Raw genomic sequence first — 20,671 nt, forward strand, 5'->3', positions numbered from 1 at the left:
TAATCATGATTCCCCCCTTCGAGATATACAAACGGATGATGAATGGAATGAATATGGACGGATATGACCAAGACGAGACCTCCCCCGCAGGGATGGAAGGAATGGTACCTCGATAAAGGCAGGCCCGTCAACCGTGGCCAGGATAGAGTAGAAATTCAAAAGAGTTTTTCTTCCTCTAATATTTGTTCATTATGTGATGTTTATTCTACCAAATCGCCCTGAAGCTTGACCTTGATTGTGACCGTTCTTTCGGTTGGTTTGGTACGTGAAGTTGCTATCTATAGACTTGGGGACGGTCACGTTGCTTCATAGCTGGTCCTAACTCTAGCACAAGCCATATCACTGTGTTGGCAATTGAGAAGGCTCTCTATAACAGACGAAATCAATTGAATGACTTCGTGCTTTTGATCTATCTAACCTCTATAATAACTAGATGAAGCTGGCGGACCGAGTCTGTCTATTGCAGATCATTCTGCTCTGGCACAATACTCTTCAGCTTTCCCTCTGTCAATGCTAGACGAATATTGTCAAAAGCCCATGCCGCCATTGCTCTTTCGGTTTCCACTGTCCAAGTCCCCATGTGCGGGACAAGCAGTACGTTTTTGTTGCTCACCAAACCTGGATGGATCTCAGGTTCATTCTCGAAAACATCGAGTCCGGCGCTGGCAACTTGTCCTGACTCGAGGGCATCGACAAGAGCAGCTTCGTCCATTACAGCACCACGAGCAGTATTGACGATGACAACACCGTGCTTCATCATGTCGAACTGAGGCTTCGCGATTGTATGTCGTGTCTTGGGCTATTGAAGGTTAATACATTTAAAGAATGTAGAACCCTTGATTTGACTCACGTTCAGGGGTAGGTTGAGACTCAACACATCGCTTTCTTTGAGAAGAGTCTCAAAGTCAACATACTCAGCCTCGCCTTCTAGTTCTGGAGCTAAACGGCTGCGGTTATAGTACTTGACGATCATGCCAAAAGCACGAGCTTTGCGGGCGACATTACGACCTATACCACCCATTCCCAGGATCCCCAACACTTTGCCTTGCGGATCGTGGCCGAGTAAGGGTGCAGGGCTACCACGCCAAGTGCCGTCACGCAGAGTAAAGATGCTAGATGAGAGATTTCTTAAAGCACCGATGAGCAAGAAGATTGTTATATCCGCTGTTGCATCATCCACAGCCGTTGGCGTATTGGAAACACGGATACCACGAGAAGTACATTCTGGGACGTGAATTTGATCATATCCAGCCCCTACAATAGTCAGCAAACTTGTACTATTTGTGATTCGAATGATTGATGGATCCGTACCGTTGTGGCAAATAAACTTGAGTGTCTTGGGTAGGTTGTCGAGCAACTCGGCATCAAACATGCCAGCGGTGCTATAAGTCTTGTTTGTGCGGTAGATAGCCTCGATTCCATCAAATGCGCCAGACTTGCTCTCTTCTAAGAAACCAGCTCGATCTGTTGATTTGGGCCAGATGACCTCTACAATCTCAGAGAGCGAGTCGAACTCCTCTTGAGCCCTGTAAACTGTCAGAGTATTGTAATAACAACCCGAAATTACCTATGGAAGCAGCTTGTTAGGGGACTTACTGCTTGGTGTTACCCAGGAAGAGAACCTTCGGTTTATTTGTCATATTGGGTAATTTTTAATTCGTAATTGGAACAGAAGATGAGTATTTGAAGATCAAGCCTATTGCGGTTCTTTTACTTGATGATCCTTATTGTTGTTGTCTGTGTTATATGAGAGAACCGTCGGCTTTCATCCCGAAGTTCGATAACGGGATTGATTAACCACCAGGTCGTGGCGGGGCTGAAGTGGGGGTGGAGTTCTTGGAAGGCGCCATTTGAAATTCCTACCTTGGTAACAGAAGTTGACCTTGGGGATTAGGATACGAAGACAAATAGCTTAAGAAGTCCGGCCTAAATGTCAGGAACTGACCTACTAATTTTATCTCTTATCTCTCCAGGAGTCTGTCCCTTCTGGGACGGATCAAAACCTGGACATAGTAGCTAAATATATGTCTCGAGGCCAGGATTATAATCGCCGGACATGAATTATAGACAAGTTAATCTCGGCACTGAAAAGAATATCGGCTGAAATAAACTATTCCAACGTCCTGCAACAAAAGCACGTTTACATGAGCAATCGCCAAGCACCAAGCAACAACGCTGCGAAACCTGTGCACACACCCATCAGCCACTGCAGCGATTGGAACTTGACCTGCTCCAGCTTCTCCCGCAGAGCTGCAACCTCCTGCTCAATTTTTGCTTCTGTTTCCTTGATCTTGAGCTCCTGTCCCACAGCCTCCTCTCTGATGCGGCCCTTCTCCAGGCTAAGGTCGAGGCGGACGCTGGCCTGCGTGCGGCTGATCTCGTCCCGAAGGCGATTGCTTAGTTTGGCGATGTCATTGGTTACTCGTTCGTGCGTGTTGCGTGTTGTGTTAAATTCGGTCGAGTCGGCTGAGAGAATCTCGGAACGGAGCTTAGCAAAATCGACCTTTTGGGTGTATGTTGCTTTGGCGGCGTCTTCGCGGAGGACCATTGTCCGTGTAAGATTTTGGATGCTTAACGGCGGTTCAGTATTGTTATTGCAGTAGTTTCGTTTCCAGTTCGTACCTCTCCTCAATAGCGTCGTTCAGCACCTTCATCATAGCAACCGATTGCTCCTCTGTAAACCCTTCACCCTGTAACCGCTTCACAAACTTGAGTGTATCAAAGTGGTGGTCTCGTTGCCTAAGGGCTGTTGCATGGAAAGCCCTTTTGGTAACAGGGCTAACGATTCGAGGAGATTGCCGTTGGAGAACAGGGCCAGCCTGAAAGGATGTAAAAGACCGTCGTTTATCGGCAGAAGGGATCGAGGCGAACGGCCGAGCTGCTTGTGAGACTGAGTGCGGTGCCCAACTGAGGCGTGGAAGAAGGAATCGAGGCAGCATCTCGGCTGCGGTAACACAAGGAGCCGCCATATCTTCTAAGGTGTTTGGTAGACGCCTAAGTCCTTAGGTAGGTGGTAATATATGTTGGTCTAGCGAGTTGTTGAGACTGCGATGTCGGCTGGTGGGTAACAGAAAAGTGAGTCCCTAAGCTATGATACGAAAATAAGCAACCTAAGATGTCTGATTCAAATAGCATAAACTGACCTAATAATTTCGTCTCTCAAGCTTCCAGCAGCCAGTTCTTCTAATAGAGGGGGAAGATGGAGTTGAAGAATCTAGCAGTTGTGACGTTAAAGTTAATTGACAAGAGCGGGAAACATCGGGTTTGATTGGCCCCTGAAGCTAATATGCATCCAGCCAATAGGACGTGGCTGATGCTAATTTCATGGCCAATTACGGGAAAGGGAATGTGGTTTGCAATGAAACCATGGGATCTGATACCAAACATAGATTGATCCTGGTCTTTTCCTACTGTAATTAGTTAATTAGTTGGCTTAGATCGACAAGCTAACTACTTATAAATCTGCTTTATGATAACATATCACGCCCCTAAATCTCCAAAGGCAAGAAGTAATAGAATCGACCTCCGTCCATTTGTCTAGAAATTATGGTAAGTTTGTGCTCATGTGATGGAAGTAAACTGTAGTGATGAATTGTGTAGTCGTGTCAGATCTTAACTTAAGCTTGCTTATTTACAGAATCATCAAACTTGACTTAGGATAATGCTATAACAAGCACAAAATACTCGCTATACGGGGTTCAGATAAGCAAATTCCGGGAGCATTCAAGGGGTGGTCTCATATCACTACATCTTGGCCAATTACTGCCAACCATCGTATATCTGGAATGTTGTCGCGGCAATAAATGTGGCTTCTTAACAAATACTTTACTTCTCACATTCTCATCATTCGATCTACAGCTCGGGTCAATTACAGCTTTGAATATTATGAGACAGTAAGCCGGATTTAATCGAATCCCGAATCCCGCTAATTATATCCCCTAACTCCGGGATCTTCGCAATTCCCTACCCCCTTCAAGTACAGCATCGGAATTCCTGTTATACAACCGGAATTTATTCAACTTTTTTGTTTACTCACGTACATGGTCTTAATTGGCGACAATTACACGAGCGAACAATGGCACCACCCGATCTGTCGGCCTCTGCAACCTCCAGTGCGACAGGGACACCCGCTGGCTATGGTAGGGCGTGTACTGCATGCCAGAGAGCGAAATGCAAGTGTATCTTGAGAGCTTCTGGCCAAGATTGCGAAAGGTGTCATCGTCTTGGAAAACCATGTCAAACAATGGCAACGTCGCGAAAGCGAGTTGCTAAAAAATCCACATCTTCCAGAACGGCCCAGTTAGAAGAGAAGCTTGAAGATCTTGTTACTATCCTGCGCGCAGCTCAGCCGTCAAATGGCAACCTGCAGCCGTCAAATTCGGGCGAATCTAGCCCTTTGATGAATTCGTCCAACATGTGTCACCTCACCAGCCGCTTAGAATCTCTAGCAACAGCTGCAGCATCGTCTTCTTCATCGGAAACCCAACCTCGCTCATATCCTGCACCTCATAGTTATGGTTCCAAAAGCACAGGGGACAGCCATATGCATACATCGCCCTCCAGCATTGGAGGAGATACATCATCACTGCCTGAACCTACGCCAGAAGAGGCTGAAGTATACCTGAGAAAGTTCAAGACGTGGCTGGAGAAGTTCCCCTGCATAGTCCTGCCCCAAGATATGACAGCTGCGGCTTTGCGAAAAGAGAAACCGTTTCTGTGGCTATGTATTATGAACATCACGTCAATGTCCGTCGAGCAGCAGATTAAAATGAAAGACCAAGTTCGACAAGAAATTGCCACAAGAATTATCATTAACCATGAGAGATCCATGGACTGCCTTCAAGGAATTATATGTTATGTCACCTGGTAAGTTTACCGCCGCCGCTCCCTACTGTAGCTTGTTCTGATCTTCGTAAAGGGCCTCCACTACTTCTAGTCCAGGTAAACCTTTTATCGTCACATTTTGCCAAATGGCCGTCTTGGTTGCCTATGAGCTTGGTCTTACAAAAGCCCCTGTTGAGGAACAATACTTTACAGTTTGTTTCAAACTCTGGGGAGGACGACCCGCTCCGCCGCGGTTACGCACGTTGGAGGAACGGCGAACCGTTTTGTCGCTTTGGTTTCTCACTTCCGTGTAAGTTTCATCCTTTTACTTTTGGTCCATTTCTGATTTGGGCAGCATGTCATCTTTCATTGGCAAGATGGAAACCCTCCACTGGACTCCGCATATGAGCGATTGTCTTGACGTGCTGGAGAGAGAGAAGCGGTATCCCTCTGATGAGCTGTTGACTGCATTTATTAGATACCAGCTTGTGGCAGATGAAGCGCAGAAATTGTTGGTTCGTGATGTCATGGGCGATCCGTCACCACCACCCACGTACATTTTCAGAAAGAGTTTGCTTGCCAAGCTGCAGGCGGTTCGGGACGGGTTACCCTTGAACATGCCCATGACCCGTAAGTACATGATGAGCAGCTGTTGCTATGCCATGCTAACAGACGCAGATGTACTACAGGCGCACGCGCTTGTGACAGAAGTTCAAGTTAATTCAGTTGGCCTCTTTATGCAAAACATTCCAGTCAATCAACGAATTGAGAGCATGTATGCATGTCTTAGAGCAATCAGGACATGGTACGATGTGTTCTTTAGCATTCCCGCTGAGGAGGTTGCAGGGGTTCCCTTTGCAGTATATATCCAGTTATCACAGGTTCAGATAGCTTTGTACCGGCTCACAACGTCCGAGGACCCTGCTTGGGACAAGGAGGTGGTACGGCACACAGCAGACTTACTGGTACTTCTGGATCAAGTCATCGAATTTTTTACACGTATCGACTCGGTCTACAGGATGAAGGCTAGTGCGGGCGAAGAGACGGTGTTCCTGATGGGGGCCAAAATTATGCGAAATATCCGGAACTCTTGGGAACCCATATTATCAAGACACCTCAGCAGTGTTCCTTTATCTACAGAGAACCAAAGGGCTGTTCAATCGATGCCAGCACAAAATCCACAAGACCAGCAAAGCATAGACATGGCGGCCGTCAACATGATGGATTTCGGAGATATTACATGGATGTCTGACGTTTTTGGACCTTGGGAGTTCTAACACCTCACTGCGTTTGCGAACACCATGTTTCAGGGCATTAGACCCGATTAGGCAATGCCGAGTGAGGGATTCGTTTTGTGGTAAGCAAATGTTGGCTTCAGTGGTTTGTTCTGTTGGGCGGAATTCCGTTCCAAAGTGATACCCAACTCCGTCTACACCACCCCAGCTTTGACACTCTAGCAATTATTAAGTGTGCGGGATCGGGAAGACATAACAAAACACCCCGGTAGATACCATGCTTATGTCTTGTGTGTTTGTTTCATCAATCATTTATAAAAACATAATGCCCAACATGCCAAGCAACTTTCATGTTTTACTATGGCCCTATCGATCTTGCATCTCAACACAAAGATCATCTCATAACGTTCGACATCATGGCCGCGGAAGCTCCCAAAGACGAGCGAAGCGACCTTCAAGCTCCCCTCAGCGAGAATGAAAAGACAGTGTCTTCCTCGAATACTCCCACACTACACGAACCGGTCCAGGAAGAGATCCAGGCGAAACCAGAAGTCGAACTCCCAGCCGAGGAAGATGAAACTCAGTGGTTGACAGGATGGAAGCTTGTTAGCATGATCACCTCTCTTACACTCGCAGCCTTCTTGATGCTGCTTGACATGTCGATTATCAGCACGGTACAGCCTCATTCTCAACAATTTATCCGACTGGTACTGATAAATATTTAGGCTATTCCTCGAATCACCTCAGACTTTCACTCTCTACATGATATAGGATGGTATGCTAGTGCATACAATCTTTCAAGGTAAGCTCAGCACTAGGTCGCGTTGTCTCATACTTGCTGACCATGATGCCCAATCAACAGTGCTGCCCTCCAACCACTTACAGGCAAATTATACATGTACTTTAATACCCGGGTAAGTTATTCCCTGTTGATAGACACCTATAGCTCAAGTCTCACAAATGATAGTGGATCTTCTTGAGCCTGTTCTTTGTCTTTGAGCTCGGCAATTTGATTTGCGGCGTTGCTCAGTCTTCTACTATGCTCATTATCGGACGAGCGATTTCAGGCATCGGCTCGTCCGGTATTCAGAATGGCGCTCTCACGATCATCGCATCGGCGGTCCCTATCCACAAGCGCCCTTCCCTAGTAGGAATTCTTATGGGATGTGCTCAGTTGGGAATTGTAAGCGGTCCCTTGGTAGGAGGCGCTTTCACCCAGTATACCACTTGGCGATGGTGTAAGTCCCAGTACTCTACACCACAACTGACCTTGACTTGTCGCTAACTATTACATAGGCTTCTATATCAACCTCCCGATCGGCGCCATCTGTACGATCCTGATCCTTATCGTTCCTATTCCAAACCATCGTGCTCCCACAGATGAAACTGCCATGTATCTTCTGAAAACAAAGTTCGATTTCACTGGCCTCTTCATGTTCAGTCCAAGTATAGTCATGTTGCTGCTGGCACTCCAGTGGGGCGGTGTCGACTATGCTTGGGACTCTGCAACAATTGTCGGCCTCTTTTGCGGTGGCGGTGTTCTTTTCGTGATATTCGTATTCTGGGAACACCGTGTTGGTAGGGATGCAATGATTCCCATGCCCATCGTGCGTACAAGACAAGTCTGGACCTCGTTGTTAACCAACCTATTCCTGTTTGCAACCGTCATGGTGGCATCTTTCTACCTGCCTGTCTATTTCCAATCGGCTAAAGATGCGTCACCGTTTACAAGTGGTGTTAATCTGCTTCCCAGCATTCTCATGTTGATTGTGGCAGCTGTTTCGAGTGGTGCTTTAGGTAAACTCCCTCTTCTGCAGAGTTTGGCGTATCTTTACTGACAATTGCGACAACAGTTCAGAAGACCGGTTATTATATACCATTCGCAGCTGCCAGTGCGATTTTCTCAGCTATAGGATTCGGTCTCTCATCGACCATGGGTCCATATACTTCAACCGCCAAATGGGCAGGCTACCAGATCTTGATAGGTTTTGGTCGTGGACTCGGTCTTCAGATGCCCATCATCGCCGTCCAGGCCAACACGAAACCTGAAGAGACACCTATTGCCATGTCTATTCTGACATTTTCCCAAACTTTTGGTGGCGCCATTTTCGTAACTGCCGCAAACGTTATATTCACCCACGAGCTCCGTCAGGAACTTGTATCAAGACTTCCGAGCATTAATCCCGATATTATCATCGACGCTGGTGCTGGTGCTGTAAGCGAGGTTGTTAGCAAAGAAGATCTGCCCGGTGTTTTGTGGTCATACTCTAAAGGCACGCGCGCAACGTTCTTACTTTGTGTGGCTTGTTCATGTGTTATGCTTGGGATATCATTCGGTATGGGTTGGAAAGATATCAGAAAGAAGCCTGCAACTGATGCTGGTGAAGCTTGAAATATCGATGGTAGCAGGAAATTAATCTGGTAATGGTATTTGGTTGCAAGGTCAAAGTGTACAACATGATGCCTTGAGTGGTGTCTGGCGTTGATGTATAGATCGTGTTGGTGTTTCTTGGGTTGGAAATTATCCTTAATATTCACCGAAAACAATTTTGATACTTGGGAAATAATTAGCTCATGTTTAATTTTAATAGGAGTCGATTTTGATTATTGCAACTATAAACTTTCAGTGACGTTGGTAGAATCTCAAGATTTCCCACTTTCTGTAGGGTAAACTTTTTCTGTACTCAACACCAGAGTTTGCTCCTCATGCATCATCAACCAAGCATTTCCTTCATCAAAATCATATCTTCCAAATCTCTTGTATTGGAAATTTCCCCTTTTTTGTTAAGACGAGTAATCAGTGTTGGATATTTTAATATTCAAGAGAAGCATTTTGTTACGATGAATCGACCTAATCGGCCTCGCAATCGCCAACCTCGCCCTCCACGCCAGGAGCAGAATAATCAACGGGGTGGCTCATCACGACCATCTCGAGCGCCGGGAACACCGCAACAGGCAGCGGGCACAGTTCCAAAGGTGCATCAGGTCATACCTGGAGCATCTGTATTTATCATTCTGAAAGATGATCAGCCTACAGGAGAGGAAACAAAGGGAATAGTCCAAGATGTTCTCACACGAGGCAATCATCCACGGGGAATCAAAGTGCGACTACGAGATGGACAGGTGGGCAGGGTACAAAGAATGGGCAACACCTCTGAAGCTACTACCCCTGCGCCCTCAGATGAGCCGAGAGCGCAAGCGACATCTGCAAGTTCAAGATTTACTATGCGATATACGGATGTGAGACGGGACGATGAGTTTGCTACGGGCCCGCCGCCTAGGAGCTTGGCAGATTTTATGCCGGATTTCGAAGAGAACTCGACAAATGCGCCGAATGCTGGAGTTGAGACGGTCAAATGCCCTTTTTGCGACAAGTTTGAAGGTGATGAGGCTGCTGTTACACACCATATTGATCGGGAGCATTTGTCCTAGGCTGCTGAGTTTGACATATGATGTTTGGAATCAAGCAGATGAAGTGCGAGAGATGGGATGCAGGAGATCACATGGCATCTACTTGGATAACTGTTTGCCTTGTATCCAAATCACACATATCTTCTACTTTCTAGACTTTTACTGGAACAAAATACACACATCTTGAAATCATGTATCAGTCATTTTCCAGAAAACTCCAGCGTACGGATACTGCAAACAAGCTTGTACAGCCATAAGATGCATTGGCTTGTAAGCTTGCCGGGTTGTGCTACAACCAAATCACCCACATGCATATAACAAGCTTCAAAGAAGCCTAAATATCGTCATTGAGCAACAATGCCATTATTTTCCACAAGGTAGTAAAGATCTTTATAAAAGATCCAACAGACTTTTAACGATTGACTACCCTATTATTGAATTCACAACTGTCTGCCACTAAATTTAGCTGACCAGGCACTTTCAACCTTCTCCTTTTCGCATAAATTGGCGCCTATTCTTGATGACGAAAGCTTGCTTGCTTCTTCATCTCGGTCGGGTCGGAATATCGAGTGCCCCCGCATAATCGTATCTCATTGGCTGATCAGCAACCTGTCAGCATTCAGATGCATGTGGATCCCAGCTCTCCAGGCACGCCTGCCCCAATTAGAGTTAACCTTACGGGTACGTATCTTCTCCTTGGTTGTGGTGCTGCACCTCCTGCCCTGAGCGGTCCATCATAGCTGCCCTGTGGCTCCTTCCAAGCCTATCCAAACAGAACAGGTAACGTAACCCAGAAAGCGACCTGGACCTGGACCTCTCTCCTTTACCTCACCAAAACACCCCCCAACTCCATCTCTATCTCTCCCCTTCACGACGACAATTCCGTCTGCTTCATCCGCAGAAGACGAATAATATCGAATTTCAAGTCGTCGCTTTCCTTTCTTTCCATTCGATTTCAGGCGCGCACCCTGTGTTTAACCTCGTGCTTTGCATTTAGTTCCTGCCACGCGGCGCATGGAAGCTTCTACATCGCCCTTTGAAGGCAACTCCGAAATAATTTCTGGTGATCGATCCGAGACCGACACAAATCCACCGGCATCTTCCTTTTGTCACATTCGAGGCTAGGAGCATCGATTCGAAGAAGGTCCATTTTATCTTATCCTAGGCTACACAGGCGTCATGGCGCCTCTGCCCATCAAGTTCCAGGAGCTCGTCCAGCTCGCCAACGTTGGCGTGGACACCCAGAGCATCGGCTTCAACTCCTGCGTGCGTCTCCATACCTACAGCCAGCTTCATCGCTGGCCATCTGTCAATATGAAACTAACCCCAGCTAGACACTCGAGTCCGATTCATATGTGTGTGTTCGAGAGAAGAAGAGCGAAGCCGCCCAACCCGAGGTTGTTATCATCGAGCTCAAGAATGGTAACAATGTCACCCGGCGGCCAATCAAGGCCGACAGTGCCGTCATGCACTGGAACCGACAAGTAATTGCTCTCAAGGCGCAGTCTAGAACCCTGCAGATCTTCGACCTTGAGCAGAAGAAGAAGCTCAAGTCATGCACCATGAATGAGGACGTGCAGTTCTGGAAGTGGATTAGCGAGAACGAGCTTGGCCTTGTCACGACATCCAGTGTCTATCACTGGAATGTCTACGATGCTGGCCAAGACGCACCCGTCAAGGTGTTCGAGCGTAATGCCAACCTCAACGTGAGTTGCCTACAAGCCGTGGTTGATTGAATGCCACGAGACTAACCATTTTATTATAGGGCTGCCAAATCATCAACTACCGAGTTAACAGCGACGGAAAGTGGATGGTGGTGGTGGGCATCTCATCCCAGCAAGGACGTGTGGTCGGTGCCATGCAGCTCTACTCTAAGGACCGTGGAATCAGCCAGGCCATAGAAGGTCACGCAGCCGCCTTTGGCACTCTTCGACTGGAAGGTGCCCCCCAAGACACGAAGCTGTTCAGTTTTGCAGTACGAACCGCAACAGGTGCCAAGCTGCACATCGTCGAGGTTGACCATCCCGAGTCGAATCCTGTCTTTCAGAAGAAGGCTGTTGATATGTTCTTCCCTCCTGAGGCCACGAACGATTTCCCCGTCGCACTTCAAGTTTCGCAAAAGTACGGCGTTGTTTATATGGTAACCAAGTATGGCTTCATTCATCTCTACGATCTCGAAACCGCCTCATGCATCTTCATGAACCGAATTTCGAGCGAGACAATATTCACAACATGCACAGACGATGGTTCTTCTGGCATCGTTGGTATCAACCGAAAGGGCCAAGTGCTCTTCGTGACCATCGACGATAGCAACGTTATCCAATACCTTCTACAAAACCCCGCCAACACCGATATGGCTATCAAGATGGCCTCGCGAGCCGGACTTCCTGGTGCCGATAACCTGTACGCTCGACAGTTCGAGCAGCTCTTCAACTCTGGCGACTACTTGGCTGCTGCTAAGGTCGCTGCCAACTCTCCTCGAGGTTTCCTCCGAAGCGCCGAGACTATCGAGAAGTTCAAGCGCTTGCCTGTTCAGCCTGGCCAGATGGCTTTCACACTTCAATACTTCGGAATGCTTCTCGACAAGGGCTCCCTTAACAAGCATGAGACCCTCGAGCTTGCACAACCCGTTCTCCAGCAGAACCGCAAGCATCTGCTTGAGAAGTGGTTGAAGGAGGGCAAGTTGGACTGCTCTGAGCAGCTTGGTGACATGGTTAGGCCTTACGATGTCAACATGGCCTTGACAATCTACCTTAAGGCGGAGATTCCCCAGAAGGTCGTTGCTGGCTTCGCTGAGACTGGTCAATTCGACAAGATCCTTCCTTACTCTGCCCAGAGCGGCTTTCAGCCTGATTACATCCAGTTGCTCCAGCATATCACCCGTGTCAACCCCGAGAAGGGTGCTGAGTTTGCCAGTGCCCTTGCTAACAGTGAGCAAGGCCCATTGGTCGACTTCGAGCGTGTGTGCGATATCTTCCAAGGACAGGGCATGATTCAACAAGCCACCGCCTTCTTGTTGGATGCATTGAAGGAGAACAAGCCCGAGCACGCCCGTCTACAGACCCGCCTTCTCGAGATGAACTTGATGCATGCACCCCAGGTTGCTGAAGCTATTCTCGGTAACGAGATGTTTACTCACTTCGACAAGACTCGCATCGCTCAGCTTTGCGAGCAGGCTAACCTTCCCCAGAAGGCGCTGGAGCTTTATGAGGACCCAGAGGCCATCAAGCGGGTTGTTGTTAACATCCCTGGTCAACCAAACTTCAACCCTGAGTGGCTCACCACATTCTTTGGTAAGCTCTCTGTTGAGCAGTCCCTCGATTGTCTTGATGCTATGATGAAGGCGAACATTCGCCAGAACTTGCAGTCAGTTGTTACTATTGCCACCAAGTATTCAGAGCTACTGGGACCTGTTCGTTTGATTGATCTCTTCGAGAAGTACAAGACTGCTGAGGGTCTCTTTTATTATCTTGGCAGTGTCGTGAATCTTTCTGAAGACCCTGATGTCCACTTCAAGTACATTGAAGCCGCGACCAAGATGGGACAATTCAACGAGGTTGAGCGATTGTGCCGTGATAGCTCCGTCTACAACCCTGAGAAGGTCAAGAATTTCCTCAAGGAAGCTAAGCTGCCTGAGCAGCTTCCTCTTATCATTGTCTGTGACCGCTTCAACTTTGTCCATGACTTGATTCTGTACCTGTACCAGAGCCAGCAGTTTGCGGCCATCGAGACCTACGTCCAGCAGGTCAACCCCGGCCGAGCCCCTGAGGTTGTTGGCGGTCTATTGGATGTTGACTGCGACGAGAACGTCATCAAGCAGCTTCTGAGCTCTGTCAACCCTCAGAGTATCAACATTGACAACCTTGTATCAGAAGTTGAGTCTCGCAACCGCCTTAAGCTGCTTTTGCCTTTCCTCGAGGCCACTCTCCAGGCTGGTAACCAGCAACAGGCTGTGTACAACGCTCTTGCCAAGATCTATATCGACTCCAACAACAACCCCGAGAAGTTCCTCAAGGAGAACGACCAGTACGATACCCTTACTGTTGGAAAGTACTGTGAGAAGCGTGATCCCAACCTGGCCTACATCGCCTACTCCAAGGGCCAGAATGATCTTGAGCTTGTCAACATCACCAACGAGAACTCCATGTACAGGGCTCAGGCTCGATACCTCTTGGAGCGCTCCGATGCTGAGCTCTGGGGCTTCGTTCTGAGCGAGAACAACATTCACCGTCGTTCTGTTGTTGATCAGGTCACCGCTACAGCTGTTCCTGAGGCCAATGACCCCTCCAAGGTCTCCGTTGCTGTTTCTGCTTTCCTGGAGAATGACCTTCCTCTCGAGCTTATCGAGCTCCTCGAGAAGATTGTCCTCGAGCCCTCACCCTTCAGTGACAACCAGAACCTCCAGAACCTGCTCATGTTCACTGCCGCCAAGGCTGACAAGGCTCGTGTGATGGACTATATCCACAAGCTCGATAACTACAATGCCGATGAAATCGCCACTAGCTGTATCGAGGTTGGTCTGTTTGAAGAAGCGTTCGAGATTTATAAGAAGGCCGACAACAAGTCTGCCGCTGTCGATGTCCTGATTGAGAACGTTGTCAGCATCGATCGTGCTCAGGCATATGCTGAGGAGGTTGATCTCCCTGAGGTCTGGAGCAAGGTTGCCAAGGCACAACTTGACGGCCTCCGCGTTTCCGATTCCATCGAGTCTTACATCAAGGCTGAGGACCCCAGAAACTACCTTGAGGTCATCGAAGTCGCCACACACGCTGGTAAGAACGAGGAGCTCGTCAAATACCTGCGCATGGCTCGCAAGACCCACCGCGAGGCTGCTATTGACACAGCTCTCGCCTTCTCTTACGCTCGTCTCGAGCAACTATCCGAGCTTGAGGACTTCCTCCGTGCCACAAACGTGGCTAACATCGAGGAGTCTGGTGACAAGGCATATGAGGAAGGCTTGTACGAGGCTTCGAAGATCTTCTACACTAGCATCTCGAACTGGGCTAAGCTGGCCACTACCCTTGTCCATCTTGGTGACTACCAAGCTGCCGTCGAGTGCGCTCGCAAGGCCAACAACATCAAGGTGTGGAAGCAGGTCCACGAAGCCTGTGTGGAGAAGAAGGAGTTCCGCCTTGCCCAGATTTGTGGTCTCAACCTGATTGTCGATGCTGAGCAACTTCAGACTCTGGTTAAGGAGTACGAGCGCAACGGTTACTTCGATGAGCTCATCAGCCTTCTCGAGCAGGGTCTTGGCCTCGAGCGTGCTCACATGGGAATGTTCACTGAGCTTGGTATTGCTCTCTCCAAGTACCACCCTGACCGTCTGATGGAGCATATTAAGATCTTCTGGTCTCGCATGAATCTGCCCAAGATGATCAAGGCCTGCGAAGAGGCTAACCTTTGGCCCGAGCTTGTTTTCTGCTACTACCATTATGATGAATTTGACAACGCTGCTCTTGCCGTCATTGAGCGACCCGAGAACTCTTGGGACCACCAACAGTTCAAGGAGATTGTGGTCAAGGTGGCCAACTTGGAAATCTACTACCGTGCTATCAAGTTCTACGTTGAGCAGCATCCTTCTCTCCTCACTGACCTCCTCGCCACTCTCACTCCCCGTATCGATGTCAACCGTGTTGTCAAGATCTTCCAGAAGAACGACGACCTTCCTCTCATCAAGCCTTTCTTGCTGAACGTGCAATCTCAGAACAAGCGTGTTGTGAACGAGGCCGTCAACGATCTTCTGATCGAGGAGGAGGATTACAAGACCCTTCGCGACTCTGTTCAGAACTACGACAACTACGATGCCACAGAGCTGGCTAGCCGTCTGGAGAAGCATGATCTTATCTTCTTCCGCCAGATTGCTGCTTCCATCTACCGCAAGAACAAGCGCTGGGAGAAGTCAATTGCTCTCTCCAAGCAGGACAAACTCTACAAGGACGCTATTGAGACCTCTGCCCTCTCGGCCAAGGTCGACATTGTCAGCGACCTCCTTCAATACGTAAGTTTCCCACAGTACCTTGTAATGATGAATACAGCTAACCGTCCTAGTTCGTCGATATCGGTCACCGTGAATGCTACACTGGCATGCTTTACGCTTGCTACGACCTCATCCGCCCTGACCTTGTTCTGGAGCTCTCATGGCGCCACGGTCTTATGGACTTCTCTATGCCTTACATGATCAACATGCTGGCCCAGCAAACCAAGGATCTCGCTGCTTTGAAGGCAGATAACGAGGCCCGCAAGGCCAAGGAACAGGAGAAGGAGAAGACGGATGATAACACACCGATTCTTGGCGCCTCTCGGCTCATGATCACGGCTGGTCCTGGTGGCATGGGCTCTGCTCCCTCGCCCGCGCCGTACGGTCAACCAAATGGCTTTGCGCCGCAGCCTACCGGCTACGGGTTCTAGATGCGGGTACCGGTAATGATGTGGCATTGCCCCCCTCGTCTTGATATGACCGGTTATCCACATTAATGGCGTGGACACAAATCCTGTAATCATAGCTTGCTTCTACCTTGAGATGTAGGCGGGGGCGTTTGTGGGAGGATTTCAGAGCGATTAGCACTCAAGGACATTGGTGTAGACTTGAGGATGAAGTTTTGATACTAAATTTTGCAGCCGGTCTTGATAGCCGGGTTGCTGTATGTTGTATGATAGTACATTGATTTTCATTACCTTTATTCAGTATTCAAGAAGTGATGTGCTTTGCTGTGAGAGTAGCTTGTCACGACGGTAGTCCATCCCTTGTTCTTGAATACATAATTAGGATATACTGTTGCTAGACTCTTGGCATTTGTGTACGCAAACGCCTTGTGTGGCAGAACGTAATCATGGGAGCAGAGGTGCACCGCCACGAAGAATGCAGGTCTTGGTTTTGACGTGAGCTGAGACTAGCGTTGCATGGAAGGCTGGCAAATAAAAGACTCCGAGATACAGATACGACGAATGCGAGAAGTAAGGTGGGGTTGTAAGGCGGTTAGATCGGCATCGCTTTCAGCCTTGAATGTATGCAGAGGAAGCTGGATTGGAGTGCACAGTAAGAGAAGAGGTATATAAAGGATTCATAGCTCCTTAGTTTCGTTACAGTCAGTGATAACACAGAACACATTATAAATCGCTTCACATTACTCCATCCCGATTTAACATTCTGCTCTTTTGTCTTACACAGCAAACCTTGATATACTGCCAAGATGATTGGTTTTGGATCGTCCAAAGACCAGAAGAAGAACCATGAGGAGGTGGCGGATATTCCGGCTCACTTGTCAGACTTGCACTGCGTATGTCCTCATGAGCCTTTTCTAGAATAGAATTTGATACTGACATAGTCTATGTAGTTTACTGAGACTGACAATTGTATAACGACAAGTAAGTCAACACTGGGTTGCTACAAGTCCATGATTTTACTAACACGCAACAGCAATGATGGACCTCCCCGGCTACCGCATTACCAAAGTTCTGGGCGCCGTCTACGGAATAACTGTGCGTTCACGCAACATCGCTGCAGGTATTGGCATGGTAATCAAGAGCATGGCGGGAGGCGAGCTGAGCTGGTTCACGACTATGCTGTACAATTGCCGCAATGACTCCATCAGCCGTGTTGTCCAAGAGACGAAGAGGAGAGGCGGAAATGCCATTATCTGCCTGCGCTTTGAGACGGGGGATCTGGGAGGCTTTGCGCAGGCGAGTGCATATGGGACGGCTTGTGTGGTCGAGAAGATTGAGGGCGCTACTGTTGAAGCGCCCCAGTTACTGCGTTGACATTATTGAAGTATAAGATATGAAGATACCCTAGATGATTATTTATGTTATTGTTGGCTTGGGTCTGATCAATTCCCTTTCATCTCTTTTGGAGTACTACCCCGGATTGCCCAAGCCGGACATGTGGGGCACATCCAGGGTTCGGAGCCCGGGGGATAAGCCGGATTCATTGTGTCCAGATCGAAGTAGCTGACACGGGTATTGGCAATCTCATTCATCCATGTAAAGCAGCCTGTAGTATCACAGCAAGAATATATCAGAAAGTTATCAGTAAATCAACTGGTGCTGGCTCCTAACTGACTGATCATCGAGGCTTACGTCATCAGAAACTTGCCCCAATGCGACAAGCAGGCACGAGCTCTAAGACACAGCCATGACCACCTCGCGTTAGCAATCATCCTAACCGATCGCTATTGACAACCCATTACAGTTCCAATTGACGCCTCGTTTCCTTTTCACTCTTTCATCAATTCATGTTTGCTTGATTTAGCCTATCATTTACCTTATTCAATATCCAACACTCGCTCGTTCGCTCGCTCATTCCCGCGCATAATGCGCCAGTGCGCCATCGCGTAACACCAACAACCCGTACTTAGATATAACGGCCACCGCCACTCAATATGGCCCTGGACATGTCGACTTCCGAACGTCGATACTCGGACGACTCGGACGATTCCATCTCTACAGCTTCAACAACGAGTTTCGTTTTCGAAAGAATACAAGAAAAGACCGAGATGGACGCTGGCAAAGATAACAACGATCCCAGAGCTCTGGACGATGATGACCCTCTCAAAGAGGAGGACGACCTCGAGACGGGCCCTTTCCTCGGTCCTGGAGCTACTCTACACCGCCAGCCCATGGATAAGAAGTTGCGCCGCATTTTAATCATTGCTGGCGCTGCGTTTGTCGCTCTCTGGCTTGCAGGCCTCGGTATTTTTCTCTACAAGGGTTCATACCATCATGAGAGCGATACCGAACACGACCCTGATGCTGCAACGCGAGGCTCGGGGAAGACTGTTACCATGGATCAGCTTTTCGATGGTAGCTGGCAAGCCAAGTCTCACAGCATCAGCTGGATTGCAGGTCCGGATGGAGAGGATGGCCTGCTGCTCGAGGTTGGAGCCAGTGAGAAGCCATACATTGTTGTAGAGGATATCCGCAAAGACAAGGAAAACCGGGCGCCGATTAATACTGAAATCAAGGCTTCCAAATCGCGAACGCTTATGAAGGATAACTTCTTTGTTCATGACGGAAACCAATACACACCCGATTGGAACGAGCCCAGCCCTGATTTGAAGAAGGTTCTGCTCGGTGTCAACAAGAAGAAAAACTGGCGCCACTCTTTCAGCGCCATCTATTTTATTCTTGATGTCGAAACTCAACAGGCTGAGCCGCTCGTGCCCGGAAAGCCCGATGCTCGAATCCAGCTTGCCACATGGAGTCCCAAGAGCGACGCTGTGTCCTACACACAGGATAACAACCTGTACATCAGACGCTTGGATGATAAGAAGAACGTAGTTCAGATCACCAAGGATGGTGGCCCGGAGTATTTCTACGGTATCCCTGACTGGGTGTATGAGGAAGAGGTTTTTAGCGGCCGCAGTGCTACCTGGTGGTCTGAGGATGGCAAGTACCTGAGCTTCCTGCGGACCAATGAAACTGGCGTCCCCGAGTTTCCTGTTCAGTTCTTCATCAAGCGACCTAGTGGTACCGACCCTGAAAAGGGCGAGGAAGCCTATCCCGAGGTCGAGCAGATCAAGTATCCCAAGGCAGGTGCTCACAACCCAGTCGTTGATCTCTTGTTTTACGACATTGCCAAGAAGGATGTCTTTTCTGTCGACATCGATGGTGCTTTTGCGGATGACGACCGTATCATCAACAACCTCCTTTGGGCCGGTGATAAGGCCGTTGTGAAGGAGACCAACCGTGTCAGCGACATTCTCAAGGTCGTCCTGATCGATGTTACTTCTCGCAAGGGCAAGACTGTGAACACTGTCGATGTTGATAAGATCGACGGTGGTTGGTTTGAGATTTCGCACAAGACAGCGTACATTCCTGCGGATCCCGCTAATGGCCGTGATCACGATGGATACGTTGACTCTTATCTTCATGAGGGCTACGAACACCTTGCTTATTTCACTCCTCTCGATAACCCCGACCCTATCATGCTCACCAAGGGTGAGTGGGAGATTGACGATGCTCCTTCTGCAATTGATCTTGCAAACAACTTGGTGTACTTTATTGCCGCCAAAGAGTCGTCTATCCAGCGTCACGTCTACTCTGTCAAGCTCGATGGTACCAAACTGGAAGCTCTGACTGATCCTGAGACTGAAGCCTACTACGATGCATCATTCTCCAAGAGCGCCGGCTTTGTTCTCCTGTCATATCGCGGACCCAAGGTTCCAAGCCAGAAAGTCATCTCCACGCCTTCAAGCGTCCATGACTATGAGCATGTCATCGAGGACAACGCTGAACTCGCAGAACGCGCCAGAAGCCATGAGCTTCCCGTAATGAAATACGGTACTCTCGATCTTGGCGACGGCATTGTGGTCAACTATGTTGAACGCCGCCCTCCTCACTTTGACAAGAAGAAGAAGTACCCTGTCCTTTTCCAACAGTATTCTGGTCCGGGATCTCAGTCCGTTACCAAGAGGTTCGCAGTAGACTTCCAAGCTTACGTCGCCTCTGCTCTTGGCTACCTCGTCGTCACTGTCGACCCTCGAGGCACTGGCTTCCTTGGGCGCAAGCACCGCGTTGTAGTCCGCTCTCAGCTCGGCGTTCTTGAGTCACAAGATCACATCGCCGCTGCCCAATCCTTCGCTTCCCGTCCTTATGTCGATGCCGAGCGACTCGCCATATGGGGTTGGTCCTACGGTGGTTTTACCACCCTCAAGACGCTTGAGCAAGACGCTGGTCGCACCTTCAGTTATGGTATGGCTGTCGCCCCTGTGACCGACTGGCGCTTCTACGACAGCATCTACACAGAGCGCTACATGCGCACGCCTCAGGAGAACCCTGGTGGCTACGACATGTCCATGATTGCTAACGCCACTGCTCTTGGCGGCAACAAGCGCTTCCTTGTTATGCACGGCGTCGCCGACGACAACGTCCACTTCCAGAACTCGCTCACGCTGCTTGACTCGCTTGACTTGGCAGGTGTAGAAAACTATGACGTTCATGTTTTCCCAGATAGCGACCACAGCATTTACTTCCACAATGGAAACCGCATTGTATATGATAGTAAGTTTATCCGCGCATAGCAACGAGATGGACAAAAACTAACTTGACAAGAACTTCGAAACTGGCTCATCAACGCCTTCAATGGCGAGTGGCTTAAGATCTCTGACCCTAAGCCTCACAAGGAAGGGGTCGAGAAGGAGAAGCGCCAGCTCATTGCGGATTTCTGAGTTTTAAGATCATGGCTAAGGAAACCGGACTACGTA

At 48.7% G+C, this 20,671-nt stretch overlaps 8 protein-coding genes across 8 annotated transcripts; 6 read left to right on the forward strand and 2 right to left on the reverse strand.

Annotated features, from left to right (window-relative positions):
• Positions 1–457: 457 nt before the first annotated feature.
• Positions 458–1,640, reverse strand: FGSG_12767 (uncharacterized protein; the record flags this gene model as incomplete). Its single annotated transcript, XM_011325874.1, has 3 exons — positions 458–799; positions 851–1,526; positions 1,597–1,640. 3 exons carry the CDS (start codon positions 1,638–1,640, stop codon positions 458–460), a joined length of 1,062 nt encoding a protein of 353 aa, XP_011324176.1.
• A 500-nt stretch (positions 1,641–2,140) lies between these two features.
• FGSG_05616 (uncharacterized protein) lies at positions 2,141–2,969 on the reverse strand (the record flags this gene model as incomplete). The annotated part of the gene is made up of 2 exons (XM_011325875.1): positions 2,141–2,570; positions 2,623–2,969. 2 exons carry the CDS (start codon positions 2,967–2,969, stop codon positions 2,141–2,143), a joined length of 777 nt encoding a protein of 258 aa, XP_011324177.1.
• A 1,106-nt stretch (positions 2,970–4,075) lies between these two features.
• On the forward strand, positions 4,076–5,854 carry FGSG_05617 (uncharacterized protein; the record flags this gene model as incomplete). Its single annotated transcript, XM_011325876.1, has 5 exons — positions 4,076–4,212; positions 4,291–4,866; positions 4,937–5,134; positions 5,303–5,454; positions 5,706–5,854. The coding sequence occupies 5 exons, from the start codon at positions 4,076–4,078 to the stop codon at positions 5,852–5,854; spliced, it is 1,212 nt and encodes a 403-aa protein (XP_011324178.1).
• A 621-nt stretch (positions 5,855–6,475) lies between these two features.
• On the forward strand, positions 6,476–8,451 carry FGSG_12768 (uncharacterized protein; the record flags this gene model as incomplete). The annotated part of the gene is made up of 6 exons (XM_011325877.1): positions 6,476–6,733; positions 6,785–6,861; positions 6,922–6,973; positions 7,027–7,297; positions 7,356–7,856; positions 7,877–8,451. The coding sequence occupies 6 exons, from the start codon at positions 6,476–6,478 to the stop codon at positions 8,449–8,451; spliced, it is 1,734 nt and encodes a 577-aa protein (XP_011324179.1).
• Positions 8,452–8,765: 314 nt separating this feature from the next.
• FGSG_12769 (uncharacterized protein) lies at positions 8,766–9,491 on the forward strand (the record flags this gene model as incomplete). The annotated part of the gene is made up of 1 exon (XM_011325878.1): positions 8,766–9,491. The coding sequence occupies one exon, from the start codon at positions 8,766–8,768 to the stop codon at positions 9,489–9,491; it is 726 nt and encodes a 241-aa protein (XP_011324180.1).
• Positions 9,492–10,649: 1,158 nt separating this feature from the next.
• FGSG_05619 (clathrin heavy chain) lies at positions 10,650–16,150 on the forward strand (the record flags this gene model as incomplete). The annotated part of the gene is made up of 4 exons (XM_011325879.1): positions 10,650–10,736; positions 10,814–11,176; positions 11,236–15,468; positions 15,519–16,150. The coding sequence occupies 4 exons, from the start codon at positions 10,650–10,652 to the stop codon at positions 15,876–15,878; spliced, it is 5,043 nt and encodes a 1,680-aa protein (XP_011324181.1). The 3' UTR covers positions 15,879–16,150.
• A 424-nt stretch (positions 16,151–16,574) lies between these two features.
• On the forward strand, positions 16,575–17,228 carry FGSG_05620 (uncharacterized protein; the record flags this gene model as incomplete). The annotated part of the gene is made up of 3 exons (XM_011325880.1): positions 16,575–16,747; positions 16,805–16,835; positions 16,888–17,228. Exons 1-3 carry the CDS (start codon positions 16,661–16,663, stop codon positions 17,226–17,228), a joined length of 459 nt encoding a protein of 152 aa, XP_011324182.1. The 5' UTR covers positions 16,575–16,660.
• A 620-nt stretch (positions 17,229–17,848) lies between these two features.
• FGSG_05621 (uncharacterized protein) lies at positions 17,849–20,635 on the forward strand (the record flags this gene model as incomplete). Its single annotated transcript, XM_011325881.1, has 2 exons — positions 17,849–20,468; positions 20,520–20,635. The coding sequence occupies 2 exons, from the start codon at positions 17,849–17,851 to the stop codon at positions 20,633–20,635; spliced, it is 2,736 nt and encodes a 911-aa protein (XP_011324183.1).
• Between the last annotated feature and the right edge of the window lie 36 nt (positions 20,636–20,671).

This window comes from Fusarium graminearum, chromosome 3 (assembly GCF_000240135.3).
Source record: "Fusarium graminearum PH-1 chromosome 3, whole genome shotgun sequence".
Classification (NCBI taxonomy): Eukaryota; Fungi; Ascomycota; class Sordariomycetes; order Hypocreales; family Nectriaceae; genus Fusarium; species Fusarium graminearum.